Genomic DNA, 18,943 nt, shown 5'->3' on the forward strand with positions numbered 1-18,943 from the left:
GGCGAGCTCCAGTTGGGGAGGAGTCCGGCTGCACCTCTGTGGACCAAGGGTGGGTCGGAGATCTTCCTGGGTGTGGACCCCGGTGGAACCAGAGGTCTTCGTTGTGGATTTGGCGCGCTATTCGATCTTCATGTCTCTACGGTCTCACCTCATACACCCATCTACACCCGACTTACATCATACATCCACTTACACCCACTTGCACCCACACACCCGCGGATCAGCCTGCTGGGTTCGTTGTGCGGTACTGGGTACGGGACATGCTCACTGGGCTGCATTCGTGTGGTACGTTACGTTTAGTTACACTCTCTCTCTCTCCCACCTCTTTTGGTGGATTTTGTGTGCCATTTGATCACTCTGCTTTTACGGCCTTACATTGCATACTCACATACAGACGCGAATCATCCTACTGAGTTTGTGTGGTGCTTTGGTACGGGACATTCTTACGGGGCTGCCTTCGCGTGATATGTTGAATGATTTTTCTGTTTTTGTTTGAAATAAAGGCCTTTGATTGGCTCGTAGATAACTTTGTATCTTAGATCCAAAAGGGCGGTATGTAGGGAGCTGTAATGCCCCTCCCCCTTTGTATATCCTTGCTGCTTTACCAATTACCAAGTATAACCAATTATATGTTTTGTTTTGACTTGCTACTGTACTCCTTTATGATACTGAGTTCTTTCTACTGCATTGAGGATGTGTAATATCCTAATAAGGAGTTCTCTGCCTTTTGCTCTGGCCTGCGTGGGCACAATCTCTAGTTCCCCTTTCCAGGCCTTGGAGGCAACTCTTATCTCTCTTTGCCTTTTTCCTGATTTTGCCATTATCTTGCAAGTTGACAGTTTTACGAGTGTCCACTCCCCTTTGTACTTTCCCAAGCCAGCTGCTATACAGAAAGTTGTAAACATGTTGTCACATAATGCTGACCATCTTATCAGAAGCTAACCCATGACTGGCCTTGGATGAACTTCCTTTAATTAACTGAACAACAGGATGGGACTATGGTGGGGGACCCAATGAGCCCATTCTGTCTCTGTGTCTTGTGAGCTAACTCCACCCCTGACTTTCCTTTATATAAAGCAATGTTAATTGAATTATTTCAGAGCATCTTGTTGTACTGTTGGTCATTCCTTGTGAGTTTCAATGCAACTTTGCTGTCCTCAAGCTTGAGTACTCGAGTTCCAATAAATATATCCGTTGCTCCTTTCTTCTGAGTTCTTCTGAGTCCCAAGTCCTAAGTCCCAATCCGACATATATATATATATATATATACATATGTATATATATATATATATATATATATATATATATATATATATATATATATATATATATATATATATATATATATATATATATATATATATATATATATATACATATATATATATATATATATATATATATATATTGGTATGAATTTTGAGGTAGAGTGATATATAGATCAGGTAGATCTGTGTAGGTATCATGCTCCGACTGCCATGAAGAAGAAGAAGAAGAACTATCTCGATGTACATAAGTAGAGGACCTGTCTAGCCCGGATGTCGGATTAAGTTTGTATATTTGTGGTCATACGAGGATGGCCTTGTGCTAACTAGAGTAGGGATTATGTTAATTCCCCTGTTCGTGAGACCTGTGATTTATCCATTGGCACTACACCATAGACACTATAGTCAGGCCCAACACACACACACTAATTAAATTCTCCACCACAATAAAACTCACCGGAAGTATAGGCAGGAACCGCCCACGCATTGCGCCAACATGGCGATAAAACATTGCTCAGGCAGGCTGAGGCCATGCCCACCTCGTGATGGATTGGTCGAGGAGGTTTGATGGGGAGATCACACCAATGAAAGGCCAGAGTAAGGAAGGACTTGTGATTGGCCAGGGGCAGAGCAAAGAGCGACCCGCTGATTGGTAGGAAGAAGCGACATACTGATTGGCCACCGACCGATGGCATGAGAGAGAAGTGACGCGCCCATTGGTGGAGAACTGAGCCTGTGATGTTGGCCGGCAGGGATTGGTAGAGAGAGAGAGATGACGTCACGAAGGTTTGATAAAAAGTGAAGAGAGACCGACATTTTCCCGCTTGTGCTTGGACCTTCCCCTCTTGCCCTGGACTTGCCCTCTTGCCTTCTCTCCCACTTGCCCCTCACGCCTTCCTCCGCCATAGACTCTCTCCTCTTGGTTCTGGACTCTGGTGGAAGACGGTTGAGCGAGCACGAAGAGTTGGGTTCTCTGCACAAGCGACGGGCGTATCAGCGCGGCTTGGCGCTGCAGCGTGACGAGCGAGACGTCCAGTGAGGCCTAGCAGTGCGGAACGAGAGGTTCGCACCAACGACCGGGTGGCCTTCTTCCCGCCAAGCACGGAGCCGCGTCCGGACAGCGAGTTTGGGGCCGACAGTTCCTGACAGGATAATTCAGCCATTTGAGCTAGCCCACACACACACGCAAAGCCCTTTATTGTCCCCCGTCGCACCGTGGAGCGAAAGGGGGACTATGGTTTTCCCCTCCGTCCGTGTGTGCGTCCGTCCGTGCGTGCATGCGTGCGTACGTGCGTAAGCGAAGGACCGAATTCTAATTTGGTGTGTGGGTGCAACCCACGTCAAAATCCAAGATGGCCACCACCATGTATGTCTGAACCTTGTGAGCGGAATATCTTGAAAAATAAGCGAAGTACCAACTTCTAATCTGGTGTGTGGGTGTATCTACGCATAAGGAAGAACGCTATTGAAAATTGGGTCGCCACGTCAAAGTCCGAGATGGCCGCCACCATGTATGAATGAACCTTGTGAGCGAAATATCTTGAAAAACAAGCATTTTGAGTATTGCGCTGCAATACATGTCCCCTACCGGCAGTCTGTCGTCCGGAAAACTGTTGGGGAAATTACCAAGAGTTATTTACCCACAGGTTCTGAATCGTTCCCAATCGCTAATTACCTCAGGACGGGCTCACCTGTGATTCGCACTCGGGACTTCGATTTATACACCTTGCAGACAGGTCAGCAGAAGCACGACAAAACAAGTTGTTGATAAAGAACCTTTCGAGTCGCTAAATATCAGTAATTTATTATATTTTCAGGTTCAGATCAATGATCGATGTGTATATATATGTTGCTCGGCTTGGCTCCGCCCCTCCCGAAAGCGCACGCTGTGTCACGCTGTTGACGTTCGCGAGACGAGGCTGAGGGCGCGCGGTGCGGCTTGAGGAGAACTCCAGAATAAACAAGAGATATCCATTTTAAAAATATTTTCGTTTAATTAACGATGTCGGCCAAACCACGTGCCCTATCGCAAATTTCAAAAGGTCATTTTAGTAGATTGACATGCTGAACAGATCTGTGAAGTTTCCCCTTGATTGGATCAAAAATGAGGGAGGAGCTTGGTTTTAAAGGTTTGTTCTTAAAAACGTCATAACTCTGAAACCATGTGATGCATGACGTCATGCTCACTGACTTTTTTGTTCGTCATGGGTATGCGATTCCGCCTGCAAAGTTTGGCCTCGATCTGTTCAGCCGTTGCAGAGAAAAAGGGGTTTTCGTGTTTTCACGAAAAACAATATGGCGGCCGAACCACGTGACCTGTGACGTCATAATTACCATTAAAATATTCTACAGACCGAGTCCATCATATGGTGAAAATTTTTATCTCAATCGGTCCAATTATTGCAGAGAAAATGGTTTTTAAAGGAAATTAAAACTTAAAATGGCACTGAGTTAAGGATCATCAGAATTATCAGAATTACCAAAGTTCAAAGTGCCATAACTTTGTCAAAAATCATCGAAACGTCGTGAAGTTCGAACTTGACCTGTAACTTATCATGAGGAAACCATGTGCTAAGTTTGAAATCATTAGCATTAAGCGTTTAGAAAAAAAATCCGGAAAAATGTTCTTTGCGTGACGGACTGACAGACGGACAGACTGACGGACTGACAGACGGAGGGACGGCGTGCAAACCTATAGTCCCCTCCGGTGTACACCGGTAGGGGACTAATAAACGAACTACTAACTTCTAATCTGGTGTGTGGGTGTATCTACGCAGAAGGAAGAACGCTATTGAAAATTGGGTCGCCACGTCAAAATCCAAGATGGCCGCTTTGCGTCTTCCACTTTGTCAACTCACATCACTTCACTTCACCAACAGGGGACCTAGGCGTAACGCTTGTTGTCCCCCGTCGCACCGTGGAGCGAAAGGGTGACTATGGTTTTTCCCTCCGTCCGTGTGTGCGTCCGTCTGTGCGTCCGTGCGGACATGCGTGCGTACGTAAGCGAAGGACGGATTTCTAATTTGGTGTGTGGGTGCAACTAAGCATAAGGAAGAAGGCTATTGAAAATTGGGTCGCCACGTCAAACGCCAAGATGGCCGCGACCATATATATGTCTGAACCTTGTGAGCGAAATATCTTGAAAAATAAACGAACTACTAACTTCTAATCTGGTGTGTGGGTGTATCTACACATAAGGAAGAACGCTTTTGAAAATTGGGTCGCCACGTCAAAATCCAAGATGGCCACCGCCATGTATGTCTGAACCTTGTGAGCGGAATATCTTGAACAATAAGTGAAGTACCAACTTCTAATCTGGTGTGTGGGTGTATCTAGGCATAAGGAAGAACGCTATTGAAAATTGGGTCGCCATGTCAAAATCCAAGATGGCCGCCGCCATGTATGTCTGAACCTTGTGAGCGGAATATCTTGAAAAATAAGCGAAGTACCAACTTCTAATCTGGTGTGTGGGTGTATCTGGGCATAAGGAAGAACGCTATTGCAAATTGGGTCATCATGTCAAAATCCAAGATGACCGCAGGATCGGAGCTGCCGCGCGGGACCGACAGGTAAAAGCTTCCAGCTTCTTCTTCTTCTCTCTTCTTCCCGCGCGTAGTTATAAAATCTGCTATTGAACAACGCCTCGAAGTAACGCTCGATTGCTATCCTTGATCACCCAGGTTTCACCCAGGTTTTCGGTTCTACTATGAGGGCGTTAGCCTCTGTTCCTTTCCGCAATTACCAGACCTGAGGCTGCCGTGCACGAATAACTTCGTACTTCAGCAGGTTGCGAACCAGCAACTATGAATGCCAATTGGTGCATCGCGTGACAGCAGGGTCCATCGTCTAACTCCGCTTACCTGTACCAGGTGACAGTTTCAATCGGGGAACGTACCTTCCCTGCGGCGGTGTCCCACTTTCTTTTGTTTAGACGGCCGGAAATTTAGACGGCCGAGCACGCCGGGCTGATGCTAATTTTGTTACGACCGATCGCTACTCTGGGTGCGAGCAATGGTGGTCCAATGGAAGAAATGACATTCACGGACAGACGGAAAGGAAAAATTGAACGATTTGATGTATTTACAAGTATTTGCAGTGCAACTTATCGATAGGAAAGAAAAAGGGACAAGAGGCAGAAACTTAGCTTATTCTACGCCTTATGACTATGACTATGACTATGAATAAACACAACATGGGCGGCCAGCACACATTCACGAGGGAGGGGAAGGGGAAAATGAACGTTGCGATCCTGTTAGCCAAATGGTTACGATGTTACCAGGACCTTGTTGTGTCCATTGCAACAACCTCGTCTTGTCGTCACCAACAAGCACCACGCCAGCAAAATGGCCACCCCCAGCATGAGCATGAAGAGGCAAAGGTGATCCCCAGCATAAACACAAAGAGGCAAAGGCGATCCCCAGCACGAACACGAGCAGGAAAAAAGCATCGGGAACTCGGCAGAGTGAGTGCGTCGGGAACCGTGCCAGGTAAGAGTGTTAGGGACACGTGGAGAGTAAGCACGTCGTGATCTCATGCAGAAAAAGAATACGAATCTTGCACACTTGCAGAGTGCAGAGAGTCGGATGAACACTTGCAGAGTGCAGAGAGTCGGATGAACACTTGCAGAGTGCAGAGAGTCGGATGAACACTTGCAGAGTGCAGAGAGTCGGATGAACACTGGCAGATTGCAGAGAGTTGGATGAACACTTGCAGAGTGCAGAGAGTCAGATGAACACTTGCAGAGTGCAGAGAGTCGGATGAACACTTGCAGAGTGCAGAGAGTCGAATGAACACTTGCAGAGTGCAGAGAGTCGGATGAACACTTGCAGAGTGCAGAGAGTCGGATGAACACTTGCAGAGTGCAGAGAGTCGGATGAACACTTGCAGAGTGCAGAGAGTCGGATGAACACTACCAGATTGCAGAGAGTCGGATGAACACTTGCAGAGTGCAGAGAGTCGGATGAACACTTGCAGAGTGCAGAGAGTCCTATCAACACTTGCAGAGTGCAGAGTGTCCGATGACCACGTGCAGAGTGCAACTGGCAGGCAGAGAGCAGGCACGTGCAAGGAGAACAAAGTACAGGGCCTTTCTGTCCAGCAGAGAGCGTCATGTAGGAGGATTGGGGTGTCTTGAATGCGCCGACTAACAGCGAACATAGTGAGTGAGAATGAGCGTCAGCGAATGTCTGTTGGTTGGTGCTTCAGGACCCACATTCTCCTACTACTCATGACCTCTGACCTTTGACCTCTTGGCCCCAAAAATGTAATCTGTTCATGTTTACATCATTATACAAACATGTACCAAGTTTTAATTTAAATCCCTTCAGCTGTTCAAAAGTTATCACATTTTACCTAACATGACATCTGACCTTTAACCTCTTGATGCCATAATCCAATCAGTTCATCTTTTCATCATATATACTGCTACCAAATTTGCTCAAATTCCCATCACTTGTTCACAATATGGTGTGGCAACATAAATTTTACCTAACATGACTTCTGACCTTTGGCATTTGGCCTCGTGACCCCAAAATCTAATCAGTTTATCTTTCCCTCATTTTACATACCTGCACCAAGTTTGACGAAGATCCCTTCAGCCGGTAGACTCACAGTGGAAGATGTAAAGGTAGACTCACAGTGGAAGATGAAACGGTAGACACATAGTCGAAGATGTAAAGGTAGACTCACAGTGGAAGATGCAACGGTAGACACATAGTAGAGGATGTAAAGGTAGACTTACAGTCGATGATATAAAGGTAGACTTACAGTAGATGATGTAAAGGTAGACTCACAGAAGAATATGTAATAGTAGACTCACAGTGGAAACAACAATTGTAAACACTGCCCAAACTGCGCTGCACTCCAACGAGCTGCTCCAAGGAACTGCGCTCCAACGCGAGTCGAAAGAATTGACGCGACCAAAGACGGAATTCGTCCGAGTTGCTTTATTGAAACAAAACAGCTCAGGTATTCTGACAAGCCCGTTTATCGGGCAGCAATATATATACACATTTATGTCGGGAAGTTTGCCCGGCAAAAGCTATACCGGGCATGCCCGGGTGTCAAGGGCGAGCCTTGGAAAGGCGAGTCTGGACCTGCCCGGGCGTGTTTGGCTGCGGCCTGGCAAGTCGAGGCTGGGCGTGCCCGGGCGCTCTGGGCGAGCCCTGGAAAGGCGATAGCGGGCATGCCCGGACGCTCTGGGCGAGCCCTGGAAAGGCGATAGCGGGCATGCCCGGACGCTCTGGGCGAGCCCTGAAAAGGCGATAGCGGGCATGCCCGGACGCTCTGGGCGAGCCCTGGAAAGGCAAGAGCGGGCATGCCCGGGAAAGACGAGACCGGGCGTGCCCGGGAGGTTCGGGCGTGCCCGGGAACAGTGAGTCCGGGCGTGCCCGGGAGAGGCGCGTCTGGCCGTGTTCTGGCCGGTGCAAGGCGATTGTGTGCATCCAGCGGTAACCGCTACACACGCCCCTCCAGAATCGACCTGCCGGCAGGGTCAATTTAAGGGGGGTCCGGATGACCCGGCCGAAGCGACCCCTGGAGGGTCGTGGGGAGGGGTCCGACGTGGTGGTGGGTGGTCGAGCGGGGGGAACTGTGGACAGGGGGCGGCCTCGCCGCGGAGCAAGGGTCAACCGTGGTGGTCGGTCGACGTCCATGTGCGCCGGTTTGAGGCGGTCCACAGAAATCCGTTCCGGCCGGCCGCCGAAGTCGACGATGAAAGACTTGTCGCCCCGTCGCAGGACCCGGAAGGGCCCGTCGTACGGCAGCCGGAGTGGCCCCCGGTGCGCGTCATGACGCACAAAGACGTACTCCGCTGTGCGAAGCGCCGGGGGGACGTAGGACTGGGGGCCACCGTGGCGGGATGTCGGCACGGGGGCAAATCGTCGGGCGGCCTCCTGGAGGTCCGAGCGCTGGCGAGCGGCGGACCAGGGACTGGTAGCGTCGGGCACGAATTCGCCCGGGACGCGGAGCGGCTGGCCGTAGACGAGCTCGGCGGCGGACGCCTGGAGGTCTTCCTTGGGGGCCGTGCGAAGGCCCAAAAGGACCCACGGCAGCCGGTCGGCCCAACCGTCGTCCTGAAGGCCGGCCATGAGTGCGGCCTTCATGGAGCGGTGAAACCGCTCGCACAACCCGTTGGCTTGGGGGTGGTAGGCCGTGGTGCAGTGCAGCGTGACCCCCAACGAACGGGCGACTGCGCCCCAAAGCTCAGACGTGAACTATGGGCCGCGGTCGGACGAGATGTCCGCTGGTGCGCCGAAGCGCGCGACCCAGGTGGCGATGACCGCCTGCGCCACGTCGGCGGTGGTGGTGGAGGCGAGGGGCACAGCCTCCGGCCACCTGGTGGTCCTGTCCACCATGGTGAGCAGGTGGGTGAACCCCCGCGAGGGGGGCAGGGGACCCACCAGCTCCACGTGGACGTGGTCGAAACGCCGTTCAGGCACGGCGAAAGGTGCCAGCGGGGCCTGGGTGTGGCGGTGGACCTTGACCCGCTGGCAGGCCGTGCAGGCGTTGGCCCAGTCGCGGATGTTTCGTCGAAGGCCGTGCCAGACGAAACGCGCCGACACCAGCTTCTGAGAAGCTTTCCGGCCCGGGTGAGAAAGGCCGTGGATGGAGGCGAAGATGCGGCGCTGCCAGGAAACGGGCACGATGGGGCGAGGCTGGCCCTGGGAGACGTCGCAGAGCAGGACGGTGCCCGCGAAGGGAATGTCGGCCAGGCGGAGGCCCGTGTCCGCCGCACGGAGTGCCTGCACCGAGGCGTCGGTGGTCTGGTCGGCCGCCATGAGCGCGAAGTCCACGCCGAGGTGGACCGCGTTCGCGCTGGCCCGAGAAAGACAGTCGGCCACGGCGTTGTCTTTGCCGGCGACGTGCCGGATGTCCGTGGTGAACTCCGACACGGCGGAGAGGTGGCGCTGCTGGCGGGCCGACCACGGCTCCGTGACCTTAGCCATTGCGTAGACTAACGGCTTGTGGTCGACAAAAGCCGTGAACGGGCGGCCCTCCAGGAGGTGTCGGAAATGGCGAACGGCCAGGAATAGCCCGAGCAGCTCGCGGTCGAACGTGCTGTAGTTTAACTCGTTCGGCCGGAGTTGCCGGCTGAAAAAAGCGAGTGGCTGCCAAGCCCCGTCCACCCATTGCTCATGGACGGCGCCCACCACGTAGTTGGAGGCGTCCGTAGTGAGGGCAATGGGCGTGTTGAGCACCGGGTGAGCCAGCAGCGTTGCGTCGGCGAGGGCCCGTTTGGCGCTGGCGAAGGCCGCGTCCATGGCCGCGGACCAAACAATGTCATGCTTGGCCGGCTTGCCCCGGAGGGCCTCGTAAAGGGGCCGCATGAGCTGAGCAGCGCGGGGCACGAATCGGTGATAAAAATTCACCATGCCGAGGAACTCTTGGAGGGCCTTGATGGAACGGGGACGCGGGAACGTGGTGATGGCCTCGACCTTGGTCGGCAGCGGCACGGCCCCGGTCTTGGTGATGCGGTGGCCCAAAAAGTCAACGGTCGTCGCGCCGAAGTGGCATTTGACCGGGTTGACAATTAAGCCGTGCTCGCTGAGGCGACCGAACAGTGTTCGGAGGTGGAGGAGGTGCTCGGCGCGGGACGTGCTGGCGACGAGGATATCGTCCAGATAGACGAAAAGAAACGGCAGGTCGCGCAGCACGTCGTCCATCAAGCGCTGGAACGCCTGGGCCGCGTTCTTGAGGCCAAACGGCATCCGCAAAAATTCGAACAGGCCGAACGGCTTGATGACGGCCGTCTTCGGGACGTCGGCCGCCCGGACAGGTACCTGGAGGTAGCCCCGTATCAGGTCAATTTTCGAAAAGATGACCCGTCCCGCCAAACGGGCGGAAAAGTCCTGAATATGCGGGATCGGGTACCTGTCGGGGGTGGTAGCGTCGTTGAGACGGCGGTAGTCGCCACACGGGCGCCATCCACCCCCCGGCTTTGGCACGATGTGCAGTGGCGAGGCCCACGCACTATCGGAGCGCCGCACGATGCCGAGGTGCTCCAACGCGTCGAACTCGGCCTTCGCCACGGCGAGCTTGGCCGGGTCGAGGCGGTGGGCCCTGGCGTAGACCGGCGGGCCCGTAGTGGGTATGTGGTGCTCGATCCCGTGCCGCACCGCGACGGCCGAAAACGTCGGCCGCGTGAGGGCCGGGAATTCCGCGAGCAGGCGAGCGAACTCGTTCGCTGCCGGGAGGGCGCACGCCAGTTCGGTCGGCGCGGAGCTGCTCATCGTGCACGCCAGGGAGCTGAAGGTCTCGGCGTTGACAAGGCGACGACGTTTGACGTCGACCAGCAGCCCGTGCGCGCAGAGGAAGTCGGCGCCCAGCAAAGCCATGGGGACGCAGGCGGTCACAAAAGTCCATTGAAAACGCTGGCTGCCGAAGCAGAGGGTGACGACGCGTGGGCCGAAAGTGCGTATGGCCGAGCCATTAGCAGCGACCAAAGAGGGGCCGCAAACGGCGTCCCGCCTGTCCTGCTCGGAGGCGGGTATGACGCTCAGTTGGGCGCCGGTGTCACACAGGAAACGCCGCCCAGACGCTTTGTCCCGAATAAACAGCAAGTTGCCCGAGTGGCCGGCGCTCATGGCTGGGAATGAACGCCGGCCCGGCCGTTTCCCGACCTGCCGAATGTGCACGGGGGCCGGCACGTCCGAGCCTTGTGTCCGAACCTGGCATGGTAATAACACCACGCACGGTCAGGTGGAGGCCCCGGCCGTCGTGTCGGAAGCGGGCGGTGCGGCGTGGCGGCCGCCAGTTGCACCGGCAGTTCGGCCTCCAACCGCGCAGGGCGCTCGGGCGTCGTGGGCGTCGCCTCGGACGGCGGCGGGCTCCAGGTAACTGCGCCGACGTGCTGGCCCGCCGAGGAGATCTTATCGGCTTCCCTGGCGAGGGCGCGGGAATCCGTGATCAACGTGCCAGCCAGGGCGAGGCGTACCGGGTGAGGCAGCTGGCGAAGGAACAGCTCGCGGAACTGAAAATCCGGAGAGTGCTCACCGAGCAACGAGAGCATGTAGTCCATGCGCTCTGACGGGCGCGTGTCGCCGAGCTCGGGCAGAGCGAGCAGGCGCCGTGCGCGTGCTGCCGGTGAGAGGGCGAAAGCGTCGAGGAGGAGTGTCTTCAGCGCGTCGTATTTGTCAGCAGCCGGCGGGTGCTCGAGGAGGCTCAAGGCGCGGGCCGCGGTGGCGGAACCGAGCGCCGCCACAACATGGTGGAAGCGGGTGTCATCCGCGGTGATGCCTCGCAGGGCGAACTGAGAGTCCGCCTGAGCGAACCAAACAGCCGCGTGAGCCTCCCAGAAGGTAGGCAGTTTAAGCGTCACTGCCGTATCCATGTCGGTAGGTCACCAATGAAGGAACTGCGCTCCAACGCGAGTCGAAAGAATTGACGCGACCAAAGACGGAATTCGTCCGAGTTGCTTTATTGAAACAAAACAGCTCAGGTATTCTGACAAGCCCGTTTATCGGGCAGCAATATATATACACATTTATGTCGGGAAGTTTGCCCGGCAAAAGCTATACCGGGCATGCCCGGGTGTCAAGGGCGAGCCTTGGAAAGGCGAGTCTGGACCTGCCCGGGCGTGTTTGGCTGCGGCCTGGCAAGTCGAGGCTGGGCGTGCCCGGGCGCTCTGGGCGAGCCCTGGAAAGGCGATAGCGGGCATGCCCGGACGCTCTGGGCGAGCCCTGAAAAGGCGATAGCGGGCATGCCCGGACGCTCTGGGCGAGCCCTGGAAAGGCGAGAGCGGGCATGCCCGGGAAAGACGAGACCGGGCGTGCCCGGGAGGTTCGGGCGTGCCCGGGAACAGTGAGTCCGGGCATGCCCGGGAGAGGCGCGTCTGGCCGTGTTCTGGCCGGTGCAAGGCGATTGTGTGCATCCAGCGGTAACCGCTACAGGTAGACACATAGTGGAAGATGTAAAGGTAGACTTACAGTCGATGATATAAAGGTAGACTTACAGTAGATGATGTAAAGGTAGACTCACAGAAGAATATGTAATAGTAGACTCACAGTGGAAACAACAATTGTAAACACTGCAGTTCAGGTGGGAGAAAGAATGGAGATATCGAAAGTTTGTATAGAGACCCTTTTAATTAGAGACCCAAAGACCCTCTCATAAGATGACCCATGCAAAGCAGTATTTTCAGTTTGAGTTTGACACACACAGACACACATGACAATGCAACACAGAGGCACTCACCACGAGCAGTTTCTTCATCTAGAGTTTCCAGCGCAGGCAAATATGGTGACAAACGTCCTGTGATATTGTAAGATTTCCCAAGTGAATCCTTACCCATGGACTCCTAAACAGAAACAATGGACAGAGAGAGGAGATAGAGGGAGATAAAGAGAGAGGGAGGGTGTGGGTGAGGGAAAGAGAAATAGAGAGAGAGGTTGAGGGAGAGAGCGGAGGAGATAAAGAGATAAAGAAATAGAGAGAGAGGTTGAGGGAGAGAGCGGAGGAGAGAGAGATAGAGAGAGCAGAGGAGAGAGAGATAGAGAGAGCGGAGGAGAGAGAGATAGAGAGATAGAGAGAGCGGAGGAGAGAGAGATAGAGAGAGCGGAGGAGAGAGAGATAGAGAGATAGAGAGATAGAGAGATAGATAGATAGATAGAGAGAGAGAGAGAGAGGGGGGGGGGAAGAGATAAAGAGAGCGAGAGCGAGAGAGGGAGACAGAGACAGGGAGACGGAGATGGAGACAGAGACAGAGACAGAGACAGGGAGACGGAGACAGGGGGAGAGGGGGAGAGGAGGAGGGGGGGGGAGAGGGAGAGGGAGAGGAAGAGGGAGAGGGAAAGGCGGAGAGGGAGAGGGAGATGGAGAGGGGAGAGGGTGAGGAAGAGGGAAAGGCGGAGAGGGAGAGGGAGATAGAGAGGGAGAGAGAGAGAGAGATGGAGAGGGAGAGAGGGAGAGAGAGGATGAGAGGGTGAGAGGGAGGAAGAGGATGAGAGGGAGAGGGAGAGAGAGAGGGAGGGAGTGAGAGGGGGAGAGCCGGAGGGAGAGGAAGGGAGACTTTAAGACTTTTAAGTCCTTTTATTATAAAACTACAAAAACAAGCATCAACAAGAATAAACCAAAAAACAGTTTTCAAGAGAATACAACCAAAGTCATAGAAAGTCAAATAAAAGGAGAAACAATCAATGTAAATGAACTACATTCCAAAACAATAGATTTCAAAGACAAGGAAACACCTACATGTAAATCTCTAATACATTTTCATTTACCCCGCATATTTTTCCCACACACCATGTCTCAACAAAATCCCTAATGTTTGCATTTCTGCTGTAATACTGAAATTCCAGTTTCAACCGAGGAAGGGAGAGGGGGAGAGGGAGAGAGAGAGATAGAGAAGGAGAGAGTGAGGGAGAGGGAAAGAGGGAGAGAGGGAGGGAGAGAGGAAGGGAGCGGGAGAGAGGGAGGGAGAGGATGAGAGGGAGGGAGAGGGAGAGAGGGAGAGAGTGAGGGAGAGGGAAAGAGGGAAAGAGGGAGGGAGAGAGGGAGGGAGAGGGAGAGAGGGCAAGAGGAAGGGAGAGGATGAGAGGGAGGGAGAGGGAGAGAGGGAGAGGAAGAGAGAGGGAGAGGGAAAGAGAGGGAGAGGATGAGAGGGAGGGAGAGGGAGAGAGAGGGAGGAAGAGGATGAGAGGGAGAGAGAGGGAGAGAGAGAGGGAGGATGAGAGGGAGAGAGAGGGAGAGAGGGAGGGAGGGAGGGGGAGTGAGAGGGGGAGAGAGGGAGGGAGAGGGAAGGAGAGGGAGAGAGAGATAGAGGGGGAGAGAGGGGTGAGGAGGGAGAGAGAGAGAGAGCAAGAGGGAGAGAGGGAGAGGGAGAGAGAGGAAGAGAGAGGGAAGGAGAGGGAGAGAGAGGGAGAGGGAGAGAGGAAGAGAGAGGGAAGGAGAGGGAGAGAGAGGGAAGGAGAGGAAGAGAGAGGGAAGGAGAGGGAGAGAGAGGGAGAGGGAGAGAGGAAGAGAGAGGGAAGGAGAGGAAGAGAGAGGGAAGGAGAGGGAGAGAGAGCGAGAGGGAAGGAGAGGGAGAGAGAGGGAGAGGGAAGGAGAGGGAGAGAGAGGGAGAGGGAGAAAGGAAAAGAGAGGTAAGGAGAGGGAGAGAGAGGGAGAGGGAAGGAGAGGGGGAGAGAGGGAGAGGGAGAGAGGAAAAGAGAGGGAAGGAGAGGGAGAGAGAGGGAGAGGGAAGGAGAGGGAGAGAGAGGGAGAGGGAGAGAGGAAGAGAGAGGGAAGGAGAGGGAGAGAGTAAGAGAGAGGGAGGGAGAGGGAAGGAGAGACAGAGAGGGAGAGAGGGAAGGAGAGACAGAGAGGGAGAGAGGGACACCGTGTGTGTTTTCATGGGTTCATGGCCGACATAAATGGAAGGGGGGTTCAATGAGTACAGAATTAGGTTCAGGATCATTTGGGTTTGACATCAGAAATTATTCCACAGCACAATTCCGGCAGCATTGCTCATCTCACACCTGCTGGCTGTTACAACTGCCATGGAAGGCATCGGCCAACAAGATGGAAATCCTTTTCAATTCCATCATGGATGAATGTTGTTACCGACTCCACAGTCCACACTCAATATTTCGATTTGTTCAAACGTCATAATGCAGTAATATATAACAGGTAACCATGTCATTTATCATCTCACCTGGTATAACTTACCATAGTTAATAGATATAACACATAGTAATATATGATAACAGGTAACGATGTCATTTATCATCTCACCTGGTATCACTTACCATAGGTTATAGATATAACACATAGTAATATATGTTAACAGGTAACCATGTCATTTATCATCTCACCTGGTATAACATACCATAAGTAATAGATATAACACATAGTAATATATGATAACAGGTAACCATGTCATTTATCCCCTCACCTGGTATAACTTACCATAGGTAATAGATATAACACACAGTAATATATGATAACAGGTAACCATGTCATTTATCATCTCACCTGGTATAACTTACCATAGTTAATAGATATAACACATAGTAATATATGATAACAGGTAACCATGTCATTTATCATCTCACCTGGTATAACTTACCATAGGTAATAGATATAACACATAGTAATATATGATAACAGGTAACCATGTCATTTATCCCCTCACCTGGTACAACTTACCATAGGTAATAGATATAACACACAGTAATATATGATAACAGGTAACCATGTCATTTATCATCTCACCTGGTATAACTTACCATAGTTAATAAATATAACACATAGTAATATATGATAACAGGTAACCATGTCATTTATCATCTCACCTGGTATAACTTACCATAGTTAATAATTATAACACATAGTAATATATGATAACAGGTAACCATGTCATTTATCATCTCACCTGGTATAACTTACCATAGTTAATAAATATAACACATAGTAATATATGATGACAGGTAACCATGTCATTTATCATCTCACCTGGTATAACTTACCATAGTTAATAAATATAACACATAGTAATATATTGTTGTGGTTTTGAGTTTGTAAAGTGAGTCTAATAAAGGTTAAAGTTTGCCCCCCAGAGTTAGTCACACAAGCAACATGTAGCCTCGCGATAATATAGTTACGTCTTAGTATTTGTGAGCTTAGTCCTTTTCCTTTGTTAGTCTGCGTTGAGTAGAGCCAGGAGAATAGGCCCTACTTCCACCGACAATCCTACGTCTGTAGCCTCATGCCCTTTTGCGTCAACGTTGGGTTCATTTTGGGCGAGTAACACGAGGCAGGCTCGTAAGGTCAGGAGGACCGAGGCGGAGTGGCAGAAGCGATGACGGTAAGCACGAGCCGCCAATCAGAGCTCAGAGGTGGTAATGGCGGCGTTGCATCACAGGGCGTGGCGAGAAGGTTCGACAGTGTTCCAGAAGGTTCGGGGGGCGTAGCTATAAGACCCGCTGCGCAAAGCCCTCGGAAGGACTGAAGCGAAGGACTGCATCAAAGAGAGAGGACTCGCAAGTGGAGAGCGTTAAAGGACTCGATGTAAAGGACTGCAGCAAAGAGAGAGGACTCGCGAGAGAGGGACGTGCATAAAGGAGGACTCGCGGCAGTTGATGAACTTGATGAACTTCACGCACTTGCACGAGAACGGTACAGATACGCGGGCGCAGCCAGACGCGCTTGAACCGAGTACAGTACATTTGAGACGCGCCAGTGAGAACGGCTGAGTAACTGCCAGCCGCGCTAAAGTCCGCCCTTTGCCGTTCCGCCCCAACATCTGCCTTGTTCGGGAGATGCGCTACGAGTCCCTGCCATCGCCTGCCACCATCTTCGCGGGACGTGCCGGGGCCGTGGAGAGCCGGATGAAGGCCGTCTCTGGACGATCACGTCGACGCATTGGGGAACATCTTCCCATCTGCAATTCCCTGTGTGAGTGTGAGCCGGGCCCGTTGTCCAAGGGATAAGTTAAGACTGTTTAAGGCTACTCTGTGTCTCTGCGTCCCTGAACATTGTATATATGTGTGGGAATAATTAAACCCTTTGTTCTTCCTTTCTTCCTGATTCGATCGTTCCTGTGGTTTCCTCATTTGACTAAGCGTGACACGAGCAGAACCGCTCTGATCGGGTTCCAACCTCTAGGTAACTGCGCAGACCACGTGCACGCAATCTGCTCGGCGTACTCACGTCACAAGTGGTTCGTGCGAGGCTTGTTTCCTCGCTCCCAGGGCAGTGCCGGGAATTAGGTACGAGCGAGAAGTGGTCCCGAAACCCCACTCCGCGTCTGTCCGGAAGGGACGTTGCAAGTCTCGGTTCCGCCAAGCCCAGTAAAGACAAGGGGACTAATCCCCCCTTGGTAAGGGGAAGAAGGGCGGCGTAGGGAACCGTAACAATATGATAACAGGTAACCATGTAATTTATCATCTCACCTGGTACAACTTACTATAGTTAATAGATATAACACATATAGACCATGGGCCGAGCCCCAAAATTCCTACTTTCCCTGATCTGCAAGAGAGAAGTACTTAATTTGACCTTTAATGATCCGAGAGTATATTTATAAGTATGTCTATTAATGTTCCCATCTTCAAAACATACGTGTATTTGACAGAAATCTGAAGAAAGGGACGCTAAAATTACTCTTGCAGCCGACGATCTCAGGGAAGTGATGACGTCAGCTTAGTTTTTAATTGGCCAATCATCGTGCTTTTAACAGGGGCTCCACCAAAACAAGCCAATCACAGTCATCGTACAGTGGGTGTCGTTGTAACGCAATGTAACAAAGAGCGAGTAAATCTACGCGTAGTACGACGCGACATGGAGTGCTGCATGCATTTGGTGGATCAATCTGCAGACAAACGTATTAGTTTTTCGGATGTTAGCTGGAGAACATCACAATTATTGTTGGACATGGTATTGAGAGTCATTCTATTCGAATGCATGGCAATAGTGTGGAAGTTTTACCAATCCCAAGTCCATTCTCAACACAAGAAGAAGCCGATACGAGACATGTACTTCACTATTCGTATGCTGCAAGTAACAGTGATCACATCATCATCATCAGTGCAGACACTGATGTCTTGGTACTATGTGTGGAATTTTGCTAGAACATATATGCAGAGGTCTACTTCCATACAGGCAGAGGAAGTAATACACGCACAATTTCTGTCCGTCGCATATTTGACCATTTCGGGAAAGAAGTTTGTTCTGCGTTGATAGGATTTCATTGCTTTACTGGATGCGACACCGTGAGTGCTTTGTATGGTAACGGTAAACTAAAATCTGCAAAGATCTTGACATCAAGTAAAGACCACTGCTCCACGTTTGAAAAGATTGGCATGACGTTTACAGTACCACCATCCTTCTATAAAGACATTGAAACATACACCTGTGAACTCTATGGGCAGAAGGGCTGTCGCCATGTAAATGAAACAAGATGCAGAATGTTCAAGACTGGGAGCTGTGGAGAGAAAAGCTTGCCTCCAAACAGAGATGATCTGCACAAGCACATATTGTGAGTAAACTACCAAGCTGCCATTTACAAGATGTGCCTTATCAGCAAACCAGAAATACCATCACCAAAGAACAATGGCTGGAAGATTGACGATGGTTTGCTCACCATAGACTGGATGGGTCTTCCTCCAGCACCATCAAGTGTAATGGAACTTGCCCACTGCTCTTGCACGAAGACACAATGCACTCGAGGGCGGTGCTCGTGTTTGCTCCACAAGCTTCCATGTACTGATTTGTGCTCATGTAAAGACTGTGCAAATCAGGCGTCTGTTTCTCACTTGACCCAGATCGAGGAAGAAATTGACACTGTAATCAGATGAAGATGCTTAATTACTTCCTTATACTCTGTGGGTTTTTGTAACTTGAGTCTATTAGTCATTATTTAATTTTCATGTTTTGCTACTGAATGCACAAATATGATTGACAGGAATGCATTATGTTATTGTATCAACAAAAATCTCTGCGTTTTTGTTCTTTTTTTTCTTCATTTAACAACAAAGGTTTTGCCACTTTCCATAGAATTCTATAAAAGCCTGGTGTTGGCTTAGCGGTTAGGGTGCCGGCTTGGGATCCTAGGATCCTGGGTTCGAATCCTGGTCGATTGCTGAATTAACGCCAGGGGTGTTGACTCAGCCTGTCATCCTTCGAAGGTCGGCAAATTGCGTACCAGTTCACTGGTAATTCCCTGTGTGTTGCAAGAGGCGACTCACAAGGTTGGTGGCAGG

The 18,943-nt window shown here is 51.6% G+C and overlaps 1 protein-coding gene across 1 annotated transcript in view; it reads right to left on the reverse strand.

Moving 5' to 3' along the window:
• Window positions 1-18,943, reverse strand: part of LOC137414735 (rab GTPase-activating protein 1-like) — a 370,611-nt gene that overhangs the window by 294,353 nt on the left and 57,315 nt on the right. Inside the window, exon 8 of the mRNA XM_078766930.1 lies at window positions 12,459-12,561. Coding sequence (XP_078623056.1) covers window positions 12,459-12,561 — 103 coding nt within the window. The remainder of the gene's footprint in view (window positions 1-12,458; window positions 12,562-18,943) is intronic.

This window comes from Myxine glutinosa, chromosome 13 (genome assembly GCF_964187855.1).
Source record: "Myxine glutinosa chromosome 13, kmMyxGlut1.1, whole genome shotgun sequence".
NCBI lineage: Eukaryota > Metazoa > Chordata > Myxini > Myxiniformes > Myxinidae > Myxine > Myxine glutinosa.